General features: G+C 39.4%; 1 protein-coding gene across 1 annotated transcript in view; it reads left to right on the forward strand.

The window, feature by feature from the left end:
* nnt (nicotinamide nucleotide transhydrogenase) overlaps positions 1 to 20,348 on the forward strand; it is a 37,877-nt gene that overhangs the window by 4,465 nt on the left and 13,064 nt on the right. Inside the window, exons 3-15 of the mRNA XM_084745681.1 lie at positions 2,576 to 2,805; positions 3,333 to 3,550; positions 4,546 to 4,633; positions 4,737 to 4,825; positions 6,088 to 6,275; positions 7,375 to 7,508; positions 7,598 to 7,789; positions 9,500 to 9,653; positions 11,097 to 11,258; positions 15,423 to 15,533; positions 17,669 to 17,814; positions 18,044 to 18,239; positions 19,402 to 19,635. Coding sequence (XP_084601807.1) covers positions 2,576 to 2,805; positions 3,333 to 3,550; positions 4,546 to 4,633; positions 4,737 to 4,825; positions 6,088 to 6,275; positions 7,375 to 7,508; positions 7,598 to 7,789; positions 9,500 to 9,653; positions 11,097 to 11,258; positions 15,423 to 15,533; positions 17,669 to 17,814; positions 18,044 to 18,239; positions 19,402 to 19,635 — 2,142 coding nt within the window. The remainder of the gene's footprint in view (positions 1 to 2,575; positions 2,806 to 3,332; positions 3,551 to 4,545; positions 4,634 to 4,736; positions 4,826 to 6,087; positions 6,276 to 7,374; positions 7,509 to 7,597; positions 7,790 to 9,499; positions 9,654 to 11,096; positions 11,259 to 15,422; positions 15,534 to 17,668; positions 17,815 to 18,043; positions 18,240 to 19,401; positions 19,636 to 20,348) is intronic.

Consider the following 20,348-nt stretch of genomic DNA (forward strand, 5'->3'; position numbering starts at 1 on the left):
AATTATGCTTCTTGTTTAGCAAATACCACCTACGTAGATTTATTTTCACATTGTATCAGAATGCTAACACTGCATCTGAATCTAAAACAAGGTACCACAAGTGCGTTGGTGGGGGCAGGTTGCTTCAGGCGTTGGTGAAACAGAAATACAATCCAGGAACGCAGGTTAGAGCCACATATCCAGGAGTTTGAAGGGTTGTCAGACTCAAAAACATTGTATACCGGTTTATAATCAAGTAATGAAAGATTTTACAACCCTGGAGTCATTTATACCCCTCTGTATCAGTGCAGTGCCCACACTGAAATGAATGAGAGGTGTTTTTTCACATGGTGTTAATCTCTGAACATGGCCTGTTGGTCTGTTGTATTTATACACTGTGTGTAACCTGTGTGTTGAATGTCATTCCTCATAAAATATTTACAAAACTGAAAATATTATAATAAATCCTGCATTGTTTATATGCAGTCTTCCTCTTCTCCCCCCTCTCTTGACACATTGCCACATTGTTTGGCACCAACCAATTTTTCACTAGCAACTAGGGGTGTCAATGAAAATCTAACATTATTCGTGCAAAAACTGAATTAAATTATATAGAAAAAAGTACATATATGGCCTTAGAACTTTCTTATGTAAACTGAAACACACTATATTTAGTGTAGGTAGGTTTACAAGTTATCATGTTATCTAAATCTCTTTAGATAAGTTGTCTTAATACAAGATAATGCTTTGTTACTGCTGCACTGCACTAGTATTTTAAGGGTAATGGTGGTGGTCGGGTGTATCTGCTGGTGTCTGCTCAGTTTGAACCGAATCTAAACTGCATTTTGCTCAGTAATCTGATAGCCGTGGGATAGATTTGATGCCCAGCTCTCTGACTCTAGTCTCTTTATTGGTACTTGACTGCTAAATGTGTTGTCAGAAACAAATGGGCCATATAGCACATACAGTTGCATGTATTGACTCTTACCACTTGAGTGTTTTCATAAAAAAAAAAAAGTTGTAGAGGACCGGTCACCACAGCAGGGTGACAGGAAAGGCAGCCTGTCAGGTGCTCTTGTGTTTATGTATAGACGAGAAGACTGAAGGAAAGAGCTGCAGTGGAATTTTCCATAGGACCCGATGTAACATGTGACCTGCCTGTCGCATGGACACTAGACCATATTAAGAGTACCAAAAAATACACAGAATGAAGTGACTGAAAATAATAATAGGTCGCTGTATTTGTCATAGTCACTGTATCTCTATTTCACTACTCTCTTGACTCTGTCTTTATCTTTTTTCTTCCCTTAACACATTTCGTTATCATTGTAAAGAACACGTTCTGCCTCTACATTGCTAACTAAATTGTCTGTGTCTTACTCTGACAGTGAATTGCAATATTTCCTTCATAAGTCTTTTTTTCTTTTGTGCTAAGCTAGCTGTGGGGCTTTAGGGATAGTTATGTCAGTCTGTCAGTTAAACACTTTGGTCAAGACTGTACTATCTTGTCATATAGGATGGATTGCCATTACAGTTTGTACAGACATTTATGGTCCTCAAAGGATAAATCCTAACAACTTTGATGATCCCCTGACTTTTCTTTTTTGTGCCAAGAGCAGGTTAAAGTTTCAAGGTTTTAATTACCCAGTGATATATTCATATCTATCTAATAATTTAGCACAACGTTTGGTAGAGAAAGTCATAATTCTCAGACAATGCTTGACTTTGGTGAAATTTCACTTTGTCCGTTTAGGATCAATTACCCGGAAAACAAAAGAAATGGCTGTTAGTATTATAGAAATACAGGCATATAGAACAGCCACTGGACATATGTTTTAAATAGCCATGTCAAGTTCATGTCTTTGTCCTGTCCTCATGCGGACACATGTAAACAAAAGAAAAGGGTACATGCTATTTGACATGCCAAAATTAAGTCCTCCAACGCTCCTTTCAGTATTGTGGTAATTAATGTCAGTGCAGTGTGCTGCAAACTTCAAAATAATCACAAATAATTCAATTAGATTTCTTTTGAATAGGTCACTTTCATTTTAGATATTTTATATGGTCTATTTTGGCTGTTGATATTCTCATTCTCTGCTTATACATTGAGTTTTAACTCTGCTCACTGTCATTTCCAGTGGAGATTCTCTTTGAAGCTGCAGAGGGAAGAGCTGCACATAAAGATTATTGTGCTCTGTGCTGTTGTGATCTTTCTAATAAAACATTTTCTCAGTTTACTGGGTCTTAAATCATGATCCACAACTGAAGATGAAAAGCTGAAATTGTTACAACAATCCATTCGATCAACAAAATAATGATCCTTGTGTCCTGTGTTTTGTTTGTGTGTCTTTCTATTGTTTTGGACCAGGACAAGATACAAACATGCACATGTCAGCAATGCTTTGTTTTTATGGCCTGTTGGTTATAAAAACCACTGGTTTATAATGGGTTTAAACAAAGACAGAAACAACTGTTTATTAGCCTGTCATGAATTCATTTGTCATCATTTAAGCATGAAATGTGGATAAATGAATTATTGTAACAGTTGGTACTTATTTCACATGTGTTCCTGTGTTGTTCCTCTTTGTCCTTGCAGGTATTCCTTACAAACAGCTTACAGTTGGTGTACCCAAAGAAATCTTCCAGAATGAACGTCGTGTGGCGCTCTCTCCTGCTGGTGTCCAGGCGCTCATCAAACAGGGCTTCAATGTCGTCGTGGAGTCTGGAGCCGGAGAGCCTTCCAAGTTCCCTGATGAACAGTATGCCCAGGCCGGAGCGACAATCAAAGACGTTAAAGATGTCCTGGCATCGGATGTGGTGGTTAAGGTGGGATTTAAGTGGGGTGTGGAGGGGAAATGAGAGAAGTGGATTGTTAAATAGATCACCAAGGCCAGAGAGAGGAAGAGTGGTAAATAAGATGGTGGGATGATTCAAACAACTTCGCAAGCAGCTGAAAACACCAGATGTCTTCTTTTGTGAAGGCCTGGTTAAGGAATGAGAAGAGGTAACTAGGAATAATGGTCTGAAGAGAGAAAAAGAAAGAATGTAAAGGGTGGGCCAGTTAGTGTTTTTAAGGACAGCAGGAGCTTTTGGCACCTCATAACCTGTCTGTAGGTGCAGAAGGAAGAGGTACAATGACTGAGACTGTTTCAAAATGACAATTTACTATCATGTTTGTCGCGCTTTCTGCCATGGTGGTCGAGGTAGAAAAACAGAGGAATGAGAAGTGAGGAAAATGAAAATCAGGCTGAACAAAACAACCTTCACATGTACAACCTTTAGTGGAATATTTAGCTTTCCCTCTCATGTTTCCCATGTCCTCATATTTTTCCAACCTATTTCTCTGCTTCCAGGTCCGCGCTCCCGTTTTCAACCCTGATTTGGGCGTCCATGAGGTGGAGCTGATGAAGGACGCAGCTACTTTAATCAGCTTCATCTACCCAGCTCAGAACCCTGAGCTGATGGACATGCTGTCTCAGAAGAAAGCCACTGTCCTGGCTATGGACCAGGTGCCCCGAGTCACCATCGCTCAGGGATATGATGCACTGAGCTCCATGGCAAACATCGCAGGGTATGTACATGATGAGAAGAGGGCCACTTGAATGATTCACTGGTGTGATTTTCACAACTTTTTTTGTGACGGCACAGGAGTTCACAAGTTGTAAAAATGTCCATCTAATTCAAAGTATTACTTTTCAATAAATTACTTTTGTTGTTGATCTTTGCTTTCTCTTTCCTTCTTAAGTTTCATTTGAAAGCAGCAGACTAATACAAACAGTAGGCCAAATTTTAGCAGGAAGAGCGAACAGAATGCATGAGAACTAGGGATGAGTATCAAAAACCATACTAATCCAGTACCGGTTCCTGCATTGGCAAAAAATTCAAGTGTGGGCTTAGATTACTAAATTTAATTAAAATTCAGCCGAATGCAATGACTCAGGAAACAATTTACCTTGTTATTTCTGCAAAAAATATTAATAAAATAACCTTAGGTCTCCAACTTTAGACATAACAAAGCAATAAAAAACACATATATATGAAATAAATACAGTACAAAACAGAAAAATTAAAGGTCAGAGATCTAATCAGATATCAAAATACGTAAGTTTTGGTAAACATTGAACACCTGTTTGGCTTTCAGACATTTTAATGTTTTCTTAAAATTATCCATCTCATTCAAGAAGATTAAGAACAGTGGTCTGGAACTGGTAAATCTACATGTGTGGAGAAACTGTTCTACTGTTATAATCAGACTATTATACATCATTTCTATTTTTTTTGTCCTGCATGATAACTCACACACAGTTACTTTAGTGGTGAATTACTACTATTGAACAGTCTCTTCTGGCTTTACTGTCTTTGTGCCATTTTTGGTGTAACCACAACTTGTATGTAGATGTCTCGCTCGTGATCAGAAAAAAACTGATACTGCACTTGCTTGTTCAAATATTAATAAAGTTGGTAGTTGCACATGTAAACATTTTAAGTAGATTTTTATACACATTGACTGATTGATTTTTATTTTTTTTCTCTTTCTCTATCATGTATTTTACTCTGTCATTTCAGCTACAAGGCAGTTGTGCTGGCAGCAAACAACTTCGGTCGCTTTTTCACTGGACAAATCACAGCAGCTGGGAAGGTTCCACCTGCAAAGGTGTGTAGAATGAGTGTGTCTAGATTTAGATTTATTTTATCAATAAAGCATAAAATTATTATCACAACCGTGAATTTGTCTGTGCCCATGTGTATGTGAACAGGTGCTGATCATTGGAGGTGGTGTGGCTGGATTGGCAGCAGCTGGTAGTGCCAGAGCCATGGGGGCCATTGTCAGAGGATTTGATACGAGGTTTGTTTGTGATATTATACTGTGCGTTTGAAGCTTGAATGAACTGACTTTTTATTTAAGCAGAAGTGCAGAATTAGATGAAGTTTTTGTCTTACTCACCAGGTAACAGTGCAGTGCAGTGACAGCTGCTGATGTGCTGTGTGTGTGCATATATTCTTAGCTACTTCAAACCTTCGTAATTAAACATCTTTGTAAAGCCTGTGTGGAAACTGATCAAGACCGCCACAAAAAAGTGTTTAGAGACAAAGAGTTGCTAATGTAGGAGTTTCACAGTTGCCATTAGACTTGAAATTATTTCTAATATGCAGTGTAAAGACCCAATTTAAAGCTGTAATCCTCAGTATTTCAGTCCCAGGAGCAACAAACACTGCTTGGTCAGCTGTTTTGTCAGAAATACAACGAAGTACAACTTGTGTATCTCTTTAAAGTGTAGCCATACAGAGTTATATTGTCAGAAGCAGTTTGAGTTCGTCCTGCATATAGCATGAATAGATTACCACACAAAAGCAGGGCACAGTAGGTTCAAGTCTGTTCTTATGCTGAGGAGTTACTTGTTACCTACAACTCTTCAGCTGACAGCTCATTGTGGTGACTTACTCTTGTTCCATTTAGTCTCTCTGCAACATTTAAAACTGATTTGTTGTCAGAAATGTCAAAAATGGTACTTTTTCTTTGTTGGCACATTTTTGATGAACTATAATGGTCACTAACCACAGTGAACTGTGTCTCCTGTGGCTTCTTCACAATAAAAGCAATTTTGTGTTTTGTTGAGTTTAATTGAACACTTTTAATGTGAAGCAGCAACAGTAGGCAATGCTCAGTTTGCATTAGTAGCAATTTAATATGGTCTTAAACGAAGGAACAGTATACACAAATGCTGATGAGTGGATTTCCTGTGAATCCAGTGTGGCAGACTACCCAAAAATTACTACACAGAGAGCTAATTTCTGAATGTAAATACCATAAATGATTTTTAAGCCAAAAAATAAATTGGGTTTTGTTTTCATGAAAATCTAAAGGATTATAACTTTAAGAGACTTTATCTGCTGTGTTTATATTCTGTACCTTTCAGTTATAACTTCAACTGAATGCTGCTTCCATACAGTAGATTTTCTCTGTATACACTTTCAAGGACAAACACTGTAACTCCTGCATGACCAGTCTACATGAATGGAAAATTTTAAACCTTATATTCAGTATGTGCTCTCATGTTCTGTTGGATTGATTTTCCTTCTGCCTGACTAAGAAATTTCCTCTCCCAGAGCTGCAGCTTTGGAGCAGTTTAAATCTCTGGGTGCGGAGCCGCTAGAAGTGGACATTAAGGAGTCAGGAGAGGGCCAGGGAGGCTACGCCAAGGAAATGTCAAAGGAGTTCATAGAGGCAGAGATGAAGCTGTTTGCCAAACAGTGTCAGGACGTGGACATTGTCATCAGCACGGCTCTTATCCCTGGTATGCACAGAAACACAGACTGGTGCACAATGTAAACACCAACTGTATATGTAAAAATTGAAGGACACGTTGCAGAGACAGACTGTCCTGCAATGAAAGGACATGTAAACACTTTTACTTTGGTCCCAGAATATCACAGAATGTCAGACATTTATTCTGGGAAGGTAGTCAGAGAATTTAGAAATAAAAAGAACAAGTCACAGAATATTGAACAATAAAAATAACTTTAGCAGAATGTCCCAGAACATATTTTAGAAAAAGCTTCACATTTGCTCCATTACCCTGTTGTTTTCAAAAATTTTGATGTATGAACATGTATCTATGGGACTCCCTAAAAACGTCTTGGGTGTGGTTTTGCAGGACGTAGCGGTGCATGCTTCATCGACCTCCGTGACAGTCTCAGCCCATGCTCTAATTACATGCAATAATATACAATACAATAAGAGATCAGTTTATTTAATGCAAGTATGAAGGCATACAGAATATACTATTCATGATTTCCTATCATTTGTATAATTGGTCTCACACCTTTGTATATGGAAATTGATTGGCTGCTTTGAAGGCCCATTTGGGCTGGAAGATACTAACTCACATTGATATCAGAATTCAGACCCGCCATCTGAGGAGATTTTTGTTGTTGGACATAATTTACTCCATCTAAATGGCATTATATTTTAAGCACCGTTTAGTCGAATATCATATTTCCAATATAACACTATGATGGGCAATTTGAGAATTTATCAGCAGTACGCAGCACAGAAAAACCATTTAAAAAATCTACAGAAAAATCTATTTGCCTTGCCAGTGGAATTAAAGGAGTAAAAATCTAAGTGTATCTACATAAACTGATGATCACAAAAAATGACAAATCATCTCTGAAGTTAAAATTAGGCATGAAGTCTCTTGTATGTTTAATAAGGCAAAGGTTAGGTTAATAAAAAACTTTTCAGGTTAAAGAGAGGCAACAAGAATGCACATCAGGCACACAACACTGTGGTGTAGGACGTAAGGATCTACAGTAGCTGTAGTGAATACATTTTACTTCATGGCATAGTATGGTGTTAATGCCTCAATGTCTGTTTGCGTTGTGACATTGAAGGTAGGCGGGCACCCATCCTGATCACCAAACCGATGATAGAGAGCATGAAAGACGGGTCAGTGGTGGTGGACTTGGCTGCTGAGGCTGGAGGAAACATCGAGACCACAGTACCTGGAGAGCTGTCAGTACACAAGGTCAATGCACAACCTGCTCACACATACAATACCACAAGGTTCCTTACATTTTAGTGTAATATCACAACATTTGTCTGTTTTATTTTTAGGGAGTGACCCATATCGGCTACACAGACCTGCCAAGCCGTTTGCCAACACAGTCCAGCACTCTGTACTCCAACAACATCACCAAGTTGGTGCGAGCCATCAGCCCCGACAAGGACAACTTCTACCTCGATGTCAAGGACGCGTTTGATTACGGGACCATGGACCACGTCGTCAGAGGATCTGTTGTCATGCAGGTATGAGGTGTCATGTGACCAGCGAACGAACAAAGACACATGCATGTGTGCAGCTGAGCAACCATACAGTCATGTAGAAAATCATTTAAAATACCCTGCAGGTCCCTTTCACAGTCACTAGATGTCACCCTAAGTACAGACTATCTCTCTAGAACATATTTACAGCTGCCATTGTAGTAATGTCCCCTCTGTAAACATAAAACCTCATTATTTGTGTTTGAGTATTTACAGTGAAAAAATGCAGTTGACATACTGATAAAGACACAGGCACATGCCACAAGTTGCTTTTAATTACTCCAAAATAAAATGTCATTGTATTTGTTAGGCTCAATAAGCTGCCTCTCACTTTGGTGCAGCTATTTAGTCCCCTAGAAATTGGTTAATTTAATCACTTCCTGATCATTGGGGTTGTTCCCACACTGCAACAAATGAGATTTAGCAGAAAATTAATATGTCTACTAGTTATGACTCTTTAACATTGCTCTATCCTGTAATAACATGTATGTAATTTTATTATCATTTTTGTAAAAGCTTTAATGTTTTTTCTTTAATTACTTAATTATAAGTTTGTCTGTCCAACTGGGAATCAACAAAAAATTTTCTAAACAACTTGTTTGTTCATTAGAATTAAAGCTTACTCTCTCTCTCTCTCTCACCACCAGGGAGGCTGGTGATGTTAGTATCTAGTTAGACAAAAACCTAAATCAAATGTGGTGCGCAGATCTATAATGTATGGAGCCGTCACAATGTGAAATAAGCCACCAACTATGACCACTGAAGCACCCAGTAAGGCAAATTTTAAGACTAGTAAAAAAAACACTAGAAGTAACACTAAAGTTAACTAACCGATCTGAACAACTACAAGAAAGTGCAGATGGATGTGATGTGATGTTTGGTTTGTTGCTAAACTTTTTCTTGTCTGGAATATATAGGCACTTCTTTGTTGTGCAATAATTCAGAAATGGTGTTGTTCCAGTAACATCTGTGAAATGTTTGGATCTTGGTCACAGCTCTGTAGTAACCAAATTCAAGGGATCCTTATCAAATTTTTGTTTGTATATTATGTGTTAAGGTAAAGTTCAACAACAAAAAAACTCCCATATAAATCTACGGTAGTACTGGTCAGAGGCCAAGCATCTTTACTTTGTGTTCAAACCAGTGATTGTTGACCACCAGAACTACTGTAGATTTGGCTTCCATGTTTTTTCAGTAAGGTGGAGCCATATAATTTATTTCTGTCCTAAGTCGGAGACCATTAGTATTTTTTTTTTTTTTTTTTGCTGTAATCAGTCTCATTCAAGCTGTGTTCATTCATCAATTCGACCCATATTAATCACAATACTGGTCACACATCTTATAAAGGATGGTGAAATGCAGGTATTACTTAATACTTAGTGTACCCACTGATCATTAATTTACTCACTTTGATCTTGACAGCAGAGTCTAATGTTTCCCAGGTTGAGTAATGCAGCAGTGGTCATTGTACACCATCAGGTAATAAGAGCAGGGAATAAAAGCAGAGATCAAATCAGGTCTTAACAAGTGTCATTTGATATAGTTAATATAACTGACGATAACCCTCATTCCCACCAGTTTTTGCAGTCTTTTCACGCTTATCTGTAAGATGGTATAGATAACTATAAGCTGGGCAATTAAAATGATAAATCAGGAAAGACTGACTTTTTTGTCATTTTTCTCTGTCCCCTCCAGAATGGAAAGAACCTGTTCCCTGCTCCTCAGCCCAACAATGTGCCCGTTGCAGCGCCTCCTAAACCCAAGTCTGTACAGGAGCTGGAGAAGGAAAAGGCTGCACAAGTCTCACCCTTCAAGGCTACGCTCACTACTGCTGGCGCGTACACCGGAGGTTTGTTGTTGCAGTTAAAACTGAACATACCGTTTAATTAAATTCAGTTTTTCTAGCAAGGCAGAGCAAGCAGGGAGATGCTAGATCTGAGAAATGTGCTCATTCACAAGATTTATTCTCATTAATTGTCCACATTTTGTCTTAAGAGGGGGTTGAGTTCTGCCATAAGGTGACGGACAGGTTAATAATCAGCTTCTCAGGTCACTGCTGGAATGTGCACAGGAGGCGAGAAGTGACACACACACAGACACCCTGTTAGTGTCAGGAAGTGTGCATTGTAAAAACAGTGTCACGCTGAGTGTGTGTTTGAAGTGGTGCTGTAGCGAGGGGTTCCCATGGTGCCACACAGCGCTCTGTGTAAGTGCGCCACATGCAGTTAATGTGTTTCACACATTGTTCAGGTGCTGCAGTAGCTTCCTTTTTAACACCAGCACACAGCTGCTGATGTTAGCCGCTCACTGAGAAGTAACTGATCATGATATGCTTATTACCGAGTCATGTAATGTAGTTATTTTAGACTGGCTGTCATTGATGTAGATAACTTCTCTTGCTACCCCAGTTGGTTTGGAAAAGAAGCTTTGTTACGTGACACGAGTCTCGTGGATGCAACTAGACAAACTGCTCTCAGACTGATACCAACAACATGGGTGGTCAAATACCTACCACACTTTGAAGTCAACTAAATGAGCTTAAAGTTGGTGAACTCCAAAAATCCAAATCTTATTTTTACCTTTTAAACTGCTATTGTTAGACCAAAGGTGTTTTAAAGGTAATAACAAGATTGTAAAGAAAAAATGCCATTTCTGCCACACAAATTTAAGCTTTTTTGTCTGACTTTTCTGTAGTCAGTGAAATATTGGGTACTTTTATGTCTTCAATCGGGACAAGGGGTTGCAAGCAGATATAGCAAGTGTGTTATGAAGTCATAAGGTAGGGATGCAAATAATGATTATTTTCATAATTGATTTAATCTGCAGATTATTTTCACAATTAATCATTTGGTCTACATAATGCCAAATTATTTTGACTCTTCATTTACTATCATGTCATGTCATCATCAAAGCAGCAAATCCTTACATTTATCCAAAAAGTTGCCAAATTCCATTCTTTTAAACAGTTTTACAACTAATCATTGCAGCTATATCACGAGCTAAAACAATTGGAGAACTTTCTTGTACTAAGTGTGCTGTGCACTTAATGTAACTGAATAGTAAGTCAGATTGTCTGTGTGCAGATGTTTTATATGATCTTTTTAATATCTGTGTTGCTGCTTTTGTTGGCCAGTTCTCCCTTGTTAAAAAGATCCTTGATATCCTTGATATATGTCTAACTTGTAAAGGCTAAATAAATGTGGGGGGAAAAAAAGACTATAAAACTGTAAAATCTGTGTCTAGTTGATGCTGTCTTTTTATTTCTTGACCTTTGTTTCTCTATGTGTGCCAGGTGTTGCCACCCTGCTGGGTCTGGGTCTGTGCGCTCCCAACGCCGCCTTCACTCAGATTGTCACCACCTTTGGTCTGGCCGGCATTGTGGGATACCACACAGTGTGGGGAGTCACTCCTGCTCTACACTCTCCTCTCATGTCTGTCACCAACGCCATTTCAGGTTAGTTGTGTTCAGTGCATCATCAGAACCAGTTCAGCTGGCCGTCTACCATGAGTGGTCAACAAGTTCACATGAATGCATCATTCTGAGTAAAAGATTTGTGAGCAAAACTTTACACATTTACTTGTAATGAAACCCAGTACTACTAGAGATTAATAGTTTTTTACAGAAAATAAGATATTTTTTATCCCAGAGTCACACTATCCCAGGACCTGGCTAGAGGATCAAACATACCACATTTCAGTCCATCAGGTCTCTGCAGGCCCCAAAAAAAAAAAAAAAAAAGATTGTGGCCTTATTGTCAGCTGCCGCTTAACACAGAGAGGTCAAGGGGTTAGAGAGGTAGGTGTGTGTGTGTGTGTGTTCTGACGGCTTTGATCACCCTCAAGACCCACACTAGCGTAGGAAGTAACACACTGTTGGTGATCTTTCAGGGTCAGGGAAGTCCATTGCTCATTTACTTGTGCACACAGCCGGACGTAAGAGCTCGGTGTTGGACCCCAGCAGTGTAACAACTAAATAGACACGTTTTCACGTCCTTTTAAAACTTTATTACTTACACCCAGACTCTGTTTTCACATTCCCATCTTCACACCAGCTTTCATGTTCCTCCAGGTTTGCACCCTTTTATTTTCCACCATCTTGAATTTGTGATCTGCTCTGTCAAATTTATCAAACTTTAATAAATGTGATTATTTTTTAAAACTTTGTTCACATTTTTCCTCGCAGTGTTCAGTCTAAAAGGCACGAGTTCATGAGATCAGACCAAGATCAGTAGAATTTGAGACCAAAAATGAAAGAAATGAAGACACGTTGAAGGTTTCCCCTTTTCTTCCCTTCATGTTGTCTGCCCTCAATCTGTCCTGCTCTCCTTTCCTCCCTGTCCAGGTATTTTTCCTTCTTATTTGGCGGGCCTTTATTACCTTTTTTTTTTCTTTATTTCTGTCACTGACTGACTGTGGTTATGGAAACAGTGAGACCAACAGAATTCTGTTGTTGTTGTGCCAGGCGTCACACACACACACACACACACACACACACTCATGCACACACACAATATCAGTCAGACATTAGGGAATCATATTGGAATTTAGGGTCTGAATGAGGGACAGTTATATTCTTCATGTGGAGATTATAGTGTTACAGCCAGTAGTGACTCTGACTGGTGGGTCAGTCACAGATCCAGTGGCTTCATATCTGGTGTCCGTTGGTAATGCTTTAATCTACTTGAGAGCACTGATTCACTGTCACACTCAAGCCTGGTGTGTTTGTCACAGATACACACCTAGAGGACGCTGGCCCACCCAGTATATACTGTTATGTGTGTGTGTGATAGTTGGTGCTTGCATGCGTTTGTCCGCTGATGCCTCCTGGCTTTCTTTCTGGCTATTCTGCTAGTTGTGGTGACTGGGCTCGCCTTTGATCTCCCCCTAAATATACATCTAAATCAAGGAGCTAATAAAAAAAGGTGTGACAAATTCAGAATCCTGATCTTAATGTGTCAGATACATATACATACGTATTGTAGTGGAATAGCAAATGGCAACTTTGCTGTCTGTTTTACATTCAGTAAACCTCCACACTGCAGACATATTTGTGTTGTGTGCACAGTGAAGTGTCATCTTCCCGGTCTGTGATATTGGCAGAAATGTTCATTTTGGGCCAGTACAGTATCTCATTTTAAAGCCTTTATTGACAGATGTGCATCCCAGTAACCAACATCTAGGTAAATGCTCATATCTGCCAGATTAAACTCCATATCAGGGACACCTAGTGTTGAAAGACTTGGATCAGGGCCAAAAAAAACTTGATCAAGACATCCCTTTATATATTTTTTTTCTTGTCAGATCACATTTCAAGCTAAACCTTTTCAGTCAATGTAAACTTGAAGTGCAAGACTTTTATCAGGGTTCATACAGGTGCTGGAAATCCTTAAAAACACTTGAATTATTTTTTTTATTATTGTATTATGTGGTGTTTTCAAGGTTTGAAAACTGCTTGGAATTGCAATTGCATTTCTTTCAAAATAAACTCCTAGCCTGACTGAATAGATTGATTGTTAGATAAAGCAATAAAAAAACAACAAAATTTGCCAGCAAAAGAGAACAGTCCAGATAAAAATGTAAGCCGTCTAGTGGTTAAGGGTTTAACCAATGAACAGCAACTACTGTGGTTCGCATCCAGCCACAGGCAACTTTTGTTTCAAGTCATTACCTATTTTAAAAGAGTAACAATGTCTTAAAAAAATAAAGAAAGTCCTGGGATAGTGACCTTAACTAAAGAAGTGTAACGTAATTAAGATGAAGCTGATATTTAATTGGCAACAGTACAAGAGATATCAGGACGGGGGGAGGGCATGTTTCATCATCAAAGTTGTACTCAAAGTTAATAAATGAATGGTATTTGTAGTTGGTTAAAGATTTTTTAAATGCATTTACAAACAGTTTACTAAATAAATGAAAAAAGGAAAAGAAGAGGTGAATAGCAGAGCAGCACAGTGACTGAACATTGAAAAATTATGAAGCATGCAGAAGAAGATTGCTGATTGGGTGTAAGCTGTGTGTGGGTAGATGGCTGTAGGATCTGTGTCAACTTGGTAATATGAGCAAAACATGCTTAACATTAGTCAATAGAGAATATAGCTGATTCATGGCATCCTGACACACTTTTGGGTGTTTTTTTTTTTTATTTCCCCCAAGAAACCAAACTACAGATGTTTGGAAAGTTTGTTATTCCTCTGAATTCTGTTCTTTATATCCTCGTCGCAGTAATGGTGCATGTTTCCTGCTGGTTTTGCCTTTTTTGTAACAGTGGAAAATTTTGAATTAGCTTGACTTTACATAATAGAAGTTGTGAAATGACGCTTGGCAACATTTTGAAACTTTTTGTTTAGGAGCTGGTATACACCCATGGAGCCGATTTTTTTTTTTTTTTTTTTTTTTTTTTTTTTTTTTTTTTTCAGAGAAAAAAGGAGACTTGTGAAAGAAGGTCGAACATCACATTTGCCTCAATTGAAAAATCAGTGTAACACTATTGAAACAAACAAAAAAACCAAACATGCATACACACTGTCTACCTGCTAGTTGACCTAAATTGTACACAAACACAATTCCGTGTGAACGCAGGCTCTTAGGGTGCTGTGTATTGCATCTTACTGCCTGTAAGTCATTACAGGACTGATGTTATCAAGATTTCCTGAGCCTCTTTTAGTAAACACGCACTCTCTCTTTCTCCTTCTCTTTTTATCTCTAAATCTTCCTATTTCTGTCTTTTTCCAATCTTGGAAGCAAACCGAGTACTCTGAGCTTAAAAGGATCGTTCAGATTGTTTGAAGTGGGGTTGTATGAGGTACTTATTTATAGTGTATTATTTACAGTAGATGCCAGTCCACCTTTTCTCAGTTTGAAGAAGCAGAGGAGTCCCAGTGTCAGAGGCTAAGCAATGTACTGCGATGGACAGGGTCAGCAAAATGTATTTTAGCCCTCTTAAAAAAGCTCCAACTAAAAGAAAATTCATATCTGTTTAAGTGTACTCTATATTTAGAGTATTTTTAGATGGAAAACCCATCTATGCAAGTCAAATATCACTCCCCCCAAACCAACCAGACTCCAATCCAATCAGTTATTTTACCTCGCAAAACACCGGAGCTGCTGGTCTACCACTGCCTCGATCTGTGAATTTGTGGTATTGTGGGACTTCTCTGTTTTCAAAGATTAGTTCAGATTCACCAAAGTCACACAATGATGTACACAAACTGCCAGATTGAGGCAGCATTAGACCTGCAGCTCAGAAATGACTGATTTTGCCTATGGAGTTTAGTTGCTTCAGAGAGAGTGATATTTGGTTTATATAAGAGCAATTTCCTGTCACAAAAGGCTGTCTGATGGTGAAGTAAAGAAATGTAGTGCACGCTTTTACTGATATTGATGTTTTGTTTTTTTAATGTGGACATTTTTTACAAGGCTAAAATATGTTTTGCTGCTGACCCTGCCAACAGCAGCTCGTTGCTTAACTTCAAAACTATCCCTTTAAGAAGAACAGTATAAAATATCTGTAGAAGTGCAATCTGTGTTGTCTTTGTAACCTCTTCACCAAAGTTTTCAATGTCCTGTATAATGAATAATGAAAGCGGTTCATGAATACTAAAATCTCCTTGTTCCGTAGGTCTGACGGCTGTGGGTGGTCTTGCCCTGATGGGAGGTGGCTACACCCCAACATCCACTGCTGAGACACTGGCTCTGGCAGCTGCCTTCATCTCCTCGGTCAACATTGCTGGTGAGTCACCTGCACATAGACACCTCACAGTGAACCCTGCCAGTTACAGCAACCTTTAGCCAATAAACTATCAACTTAGGCTGAAGATTGAAGGGTTTTATATTGATTGTACAATAACAGTTTTGCAGCTGTCCTTTCTTACCCACCTGCTCACACCGGAGTCAGCAGCTCTGGCTCGGACCACACACATTCATTCCTGCTATTATCGTTAATAATTCCCATTATAATGACAAAGTGTTCCTGGAGTCATTATAATACTCATCACTCTCTAATAGTCCTGGGAAACAGAGTGTTCCTTCAGGGCAGAGCCATGGATTTGTTTTAATTTCTCCTATTAGCTCACAGCTAGACATCAGGGGATACTTTGATGCAAGCAAATGAATGGTTAACTTACATAATGGAACCTCTTTGTTAAAAATGCACCAAAGCTGCTTTGATTTTTATGTGTTGCAGGACACCACAAGGTTTTGAAGTTCAAGATGAGGCTGTGAATCCTGCCACAAATCTCAGGCCCTCTAAGCTCTGTGGCATTAGAAACCACTTATTAGTATTTTAGGTTCCCCTTAACCAAAGCATGCTCAAATACCACAGCCTTTATAGACATACCTACTTTCTTACCGGTTGTTTCATTTCATTTTTGATGTTCTCTGTGGGTTCAGTTCCACACGCACATTTCTAAGCGGTTTACCACATTACCCATAAACCCCAGGGAGCAGAAAAATTCATTCCATGGAAACGGACGAAACACAATAGTGAAATTTAGCTCCCATAAAACAGACCCTGGCATTTTTGGGCTTGGCTGACTGTTTTGAGGAACAGGTCCCTGGCCGTAGCTCCTTGTTCCCGCCATTCCTCCACAGTCGTAAGATGTGGGAACGCACGGAAAACACCTGGGTCTGTTGAATATCTTGAGCTTAATATGTTAAGTTTCTCACTGTCTGAATATCAATGTGTGCTAGCAGGTCTCATCAGGTTCCATATTTTTCATGTGGTTTTTTTGTCCATTGCTCTCCTTTTAGAACGAAACCATAACCTCAAAGGGAAACATTTGTATTTTGTATTTTCAGGTTTAATGATTACACCCTCTCTCTGTGCATTAAAAAACATCTGTCCTCTCTGTCTTTGGTTATAGGCAAAGATGTTCTCAGATTACAATCAGACCATTTCATTTTAAACTGCTCCCAACCAAACCTCCACTGGGTGCACTGCTAACATCAGTTAACATCATTAGCTGGTCAGCCATGGTGCAGTCAGTGGTGATCGAGTGAGCAAGAGTGTGAATGGAGAGAGGGAGTAGTGGTAACGCCCAATAAACACGCCCACACCCCTGCACATCATGCACAGTCCTATGCATGTGCTAATCATTACAGTGCCCGACTTGGTCTGAACAGAGCCTCAATCTTGTCTTAGGCTTCATGACTATGACAGTGTTTCTAAATATAGTGTCAACAGAGTCATTGTGGGTTTTAAAAAAAGAAAAGAAATGATTGGATAATGGCTTTGTGTTGTTTAAATACATGGTCATTCCTCCATATTAATATATTGACTCAAGATTGGTCTGCAGTAATAGTGTTTGCATTATTATTGTTATTATTATTATTATTATTATTGCATGTTTTAACAGTCTACGACAAAAATTACATGAACTGGAAAGAAACAGGTGCTAGCCTCAGATTCACCCTTGTATGTATGGGTGCGTGTATGTGCACGTGGCTCCCATCATGCCAGAGGGGAAAAAGGGAGACACACACACAGTAATGCGATCTCCTCCTGTAAAGTAGTGAGACACCGTCTGGTCCCGGTTTGACGCTTTTGAGGTTTTCTACTTGAAATATTTACACTGACATGAAGTAGACTCATTAAATTCCTAACATTGGTTATTGGGCTTGGCAACCGTTTTTAGCTATTGGCTTTAAAACACCTGTTAAATCCTCTCAAACCTCTAAAAATAGATATTTTTCATGCACTTCAGGAGACTCTACTCATTGCTTCAACACCTCTTACCCTCTTTTTTTCTTTCTTTCACTTTTTTGTATATTACTATTCATTTTCGTAAAAAGCAGCTTTTTAATCCTGATTTTCTGCCACTGTACATATAGGTGTATTTATATTCTCATATGCTCTCTTTCACCCAGGTGGTTTTCTGGTGACTAAGAAGATGTTGGACATGTTCAAGCGTCCCACTGATCCTCCAGAGTATAACTACCTTTATCTGCTTCCCGGTGGTGTCTTTGTTGGAGGCTATGCTGCTGCTCTGCACTCTGGATACAACATTGAACAGGTGTGAGAGGATGTTGAGTTCAAGATTATATTTGTTGTTTCCTAACAAAACCTTATGCAAAACAGCCCATGACTATATAAAAGTCAGCCAAGCATCCTCTGAATGTATTCTTTGTTTGCCAAGATGTTGTCCAGGGCATTCCAAGTAAATAGTCTTATTTCTCATTCTGTTGCCCCTCAATGCTGGTCTATAACCCCTTTTTCCCCATTCTGTCTCTTTCTCTCACCAGATGATGTACTTGGGTTCAGGTCTGTGCTGTGTTGGTGCCCTGGCTGGTCTTTCCAACCAGAAAACAGCCCGCCTTGGTAACGCTCTGGGTATGATTGGAGTTGCGGGGGGACTCGCAGCCACTCTGGGTGCCCTGAAGCCGAGTCCTGAGCTGCTGGCACAGATGAGTGCAGCCATGGCTGTAGGTGGCAGTGCTGGTGAGTCTGTGTGTACTCATGTCAAAAGAAGGAAAAACAAGCACGTTTATTTCTATAACACATTTCATACACAAGGGCTTCATATAGATTTGAAAAATGGAACATCCATATAATAAATATGATTAAAAGAAGTTACTATGGTTGGGTCAGTGGATGATTGACCACTGAGCCCTCTACCATTCTAACAGTATAATATACAGTATAAAGACATAAAGTACTGCCCAATTTGTAATTAATATCCAACATGCATACATATAAAAAGTATTAGAGAAAGTATAAAAACAATATCGTCAACTGCAATTTTTCACTGTGGACATCATCATATGCCACTTAAGTAGACATCTTTACTGGCATAGGGTTGTTTCCCGCATCACTTTTTCGTGTGTCACTGCTTGTCCTGCATGTCTGCATTTGAAGGAATGTTGGCTAACTGTACCACAGCCTGCGTGGCCCACTGGTTTAGAAAGCCTGGCTTAGCCTGTTCCCTGAGACACGGAGCTGGTTAGGACATCCTCATTGGGAAAAACCGAAACACTCTGATGTTCGCTCGTTCACATCACTTCCAGTTAGGAAGTGGTGTAACTCTAATACTTTGAGAATTGTGCTGCAGCAGATGTAAATTAATGGATATGAGTTCTGCATGGTTTGTGCGTGTACATGTGTTCCAAGCTTGGCCAGATTAAGCAGCAGGTGTGCAGAGTGCACAGACTCACTGATGTTTTCATCAAACACAACATGACTAACTCACCGCCAGACCCAGGAGGTCTGTCAGAACGGTCAGCATCATCTATTACTCACTTTCTCTCACTCGGGCAGGACAGTTGGAACATTTATATGCTAATTATTCCAGTAACAAAGCTGAATCCCAGACTAAACCATCCACACAGACAGTTGTGCTCTTTTTTTTTTTACAGTAATGTTGCAATGCTTCCTGCAGGAGACACACAAACACCTACAAACACACAGTGTAGACCCACTCACAAACATGGAATTTCCCCAAACAGGCCTCATCAGCAGCACCTGGGTCCTCAGACGGATCCACTTCCCAGCAGTCCTTTGACTGTGTGTGCACGTGCTTGTGATTTGCATGTCATTAATGTGTGGGTCCTTCAGAGCCACTGCACTTTATTTATTTGCCATCTCTCTCTCTCTCTCTGTTCAGGCCTGGCCATTGCTAAGAAGATCCAGATCACTGACCTGCCCCAGCTGGTGGCTGCCTTCCACAGCTTGGTGGGCCTGGCTGCTGTGCTCACCTGTGTGGCCGAATACATGGTGGAGTACCCCCACTTCGCCACTGACCCTGCAGCCAACCTCACCAAGATAGTGGCATACCTTGGCACCTACATTGGTGGAATCACTTTCAGTGGCTCTCTGGTGGCATATGGCAAACTGCAAGGTGAGAGAAGCAAGCATGTATACTTAATATGGCCTGGAAAGCTGTGTGCCGATGTACAGACAGGACTTGCACAATGCTGTTCGGTATTATAAACCACATGTGGTTGATGGCACAGGCAGATAAAGAGAGGGTCTAAACTGCATTGATGTTTGACATTTTGGGGGATCAGGTTGTCCTTTATTTTAGGGATGTAATGATACCAAAAGCTCAACATGTGATAACACCACAGTAAAAAGTTCATGATACGATATTTATCACAAGATTTAATAAAAGCAAAAAAAATTAATTTGTCTCTGGAAATGATTGCTCGAATTATGTATGTACAAATTGCAAAAAAAACAATACAGCAGTCACTAGCAGTCCTTTTTAAAAAAATTAAATAATTATTTTAATGCACAGCCATTTTCCAGCATGTCTGTCTCTCTTCTTCTCTTTGTTAATTGTATTTTTGGAAACCACAGTTTTTTGAGCGTGACACATCTTTGGTGTCATTTTGTATGTATTTTAGTTTTTTCTGTTTTATTTGCAACAGCTTAGTTGTTTCATTACCAGAGCAAGATCAATTTGGTGCAATCTTTTGGTTCTTTGTCCAGTCCATAACCACCAGTTAGTTGAGCTGCACATTTCATTGCACTTTAACATTTTGGGGTAATAAAAGGACCATATCATCTTCACTGATAGGAATCCTTAAAACAGGATTAAAAGTAAAAAAT

This window comes from Lutjanus erythropterus, chromosome 20 (assembly GCF_056507025.1).
Source record: "Lutjanus erythropterus isolate fLutEry1 chromosome 20, fLutEry1.hap2, whole genome shotgun sequence".
Taxonomy (NCBI): Eukaryota; Metazoa; Chordata; class Actinopteri; order Lutjaniformes; family Lutjanidae; genus Lutjanus; species Lutjanus erythropterus.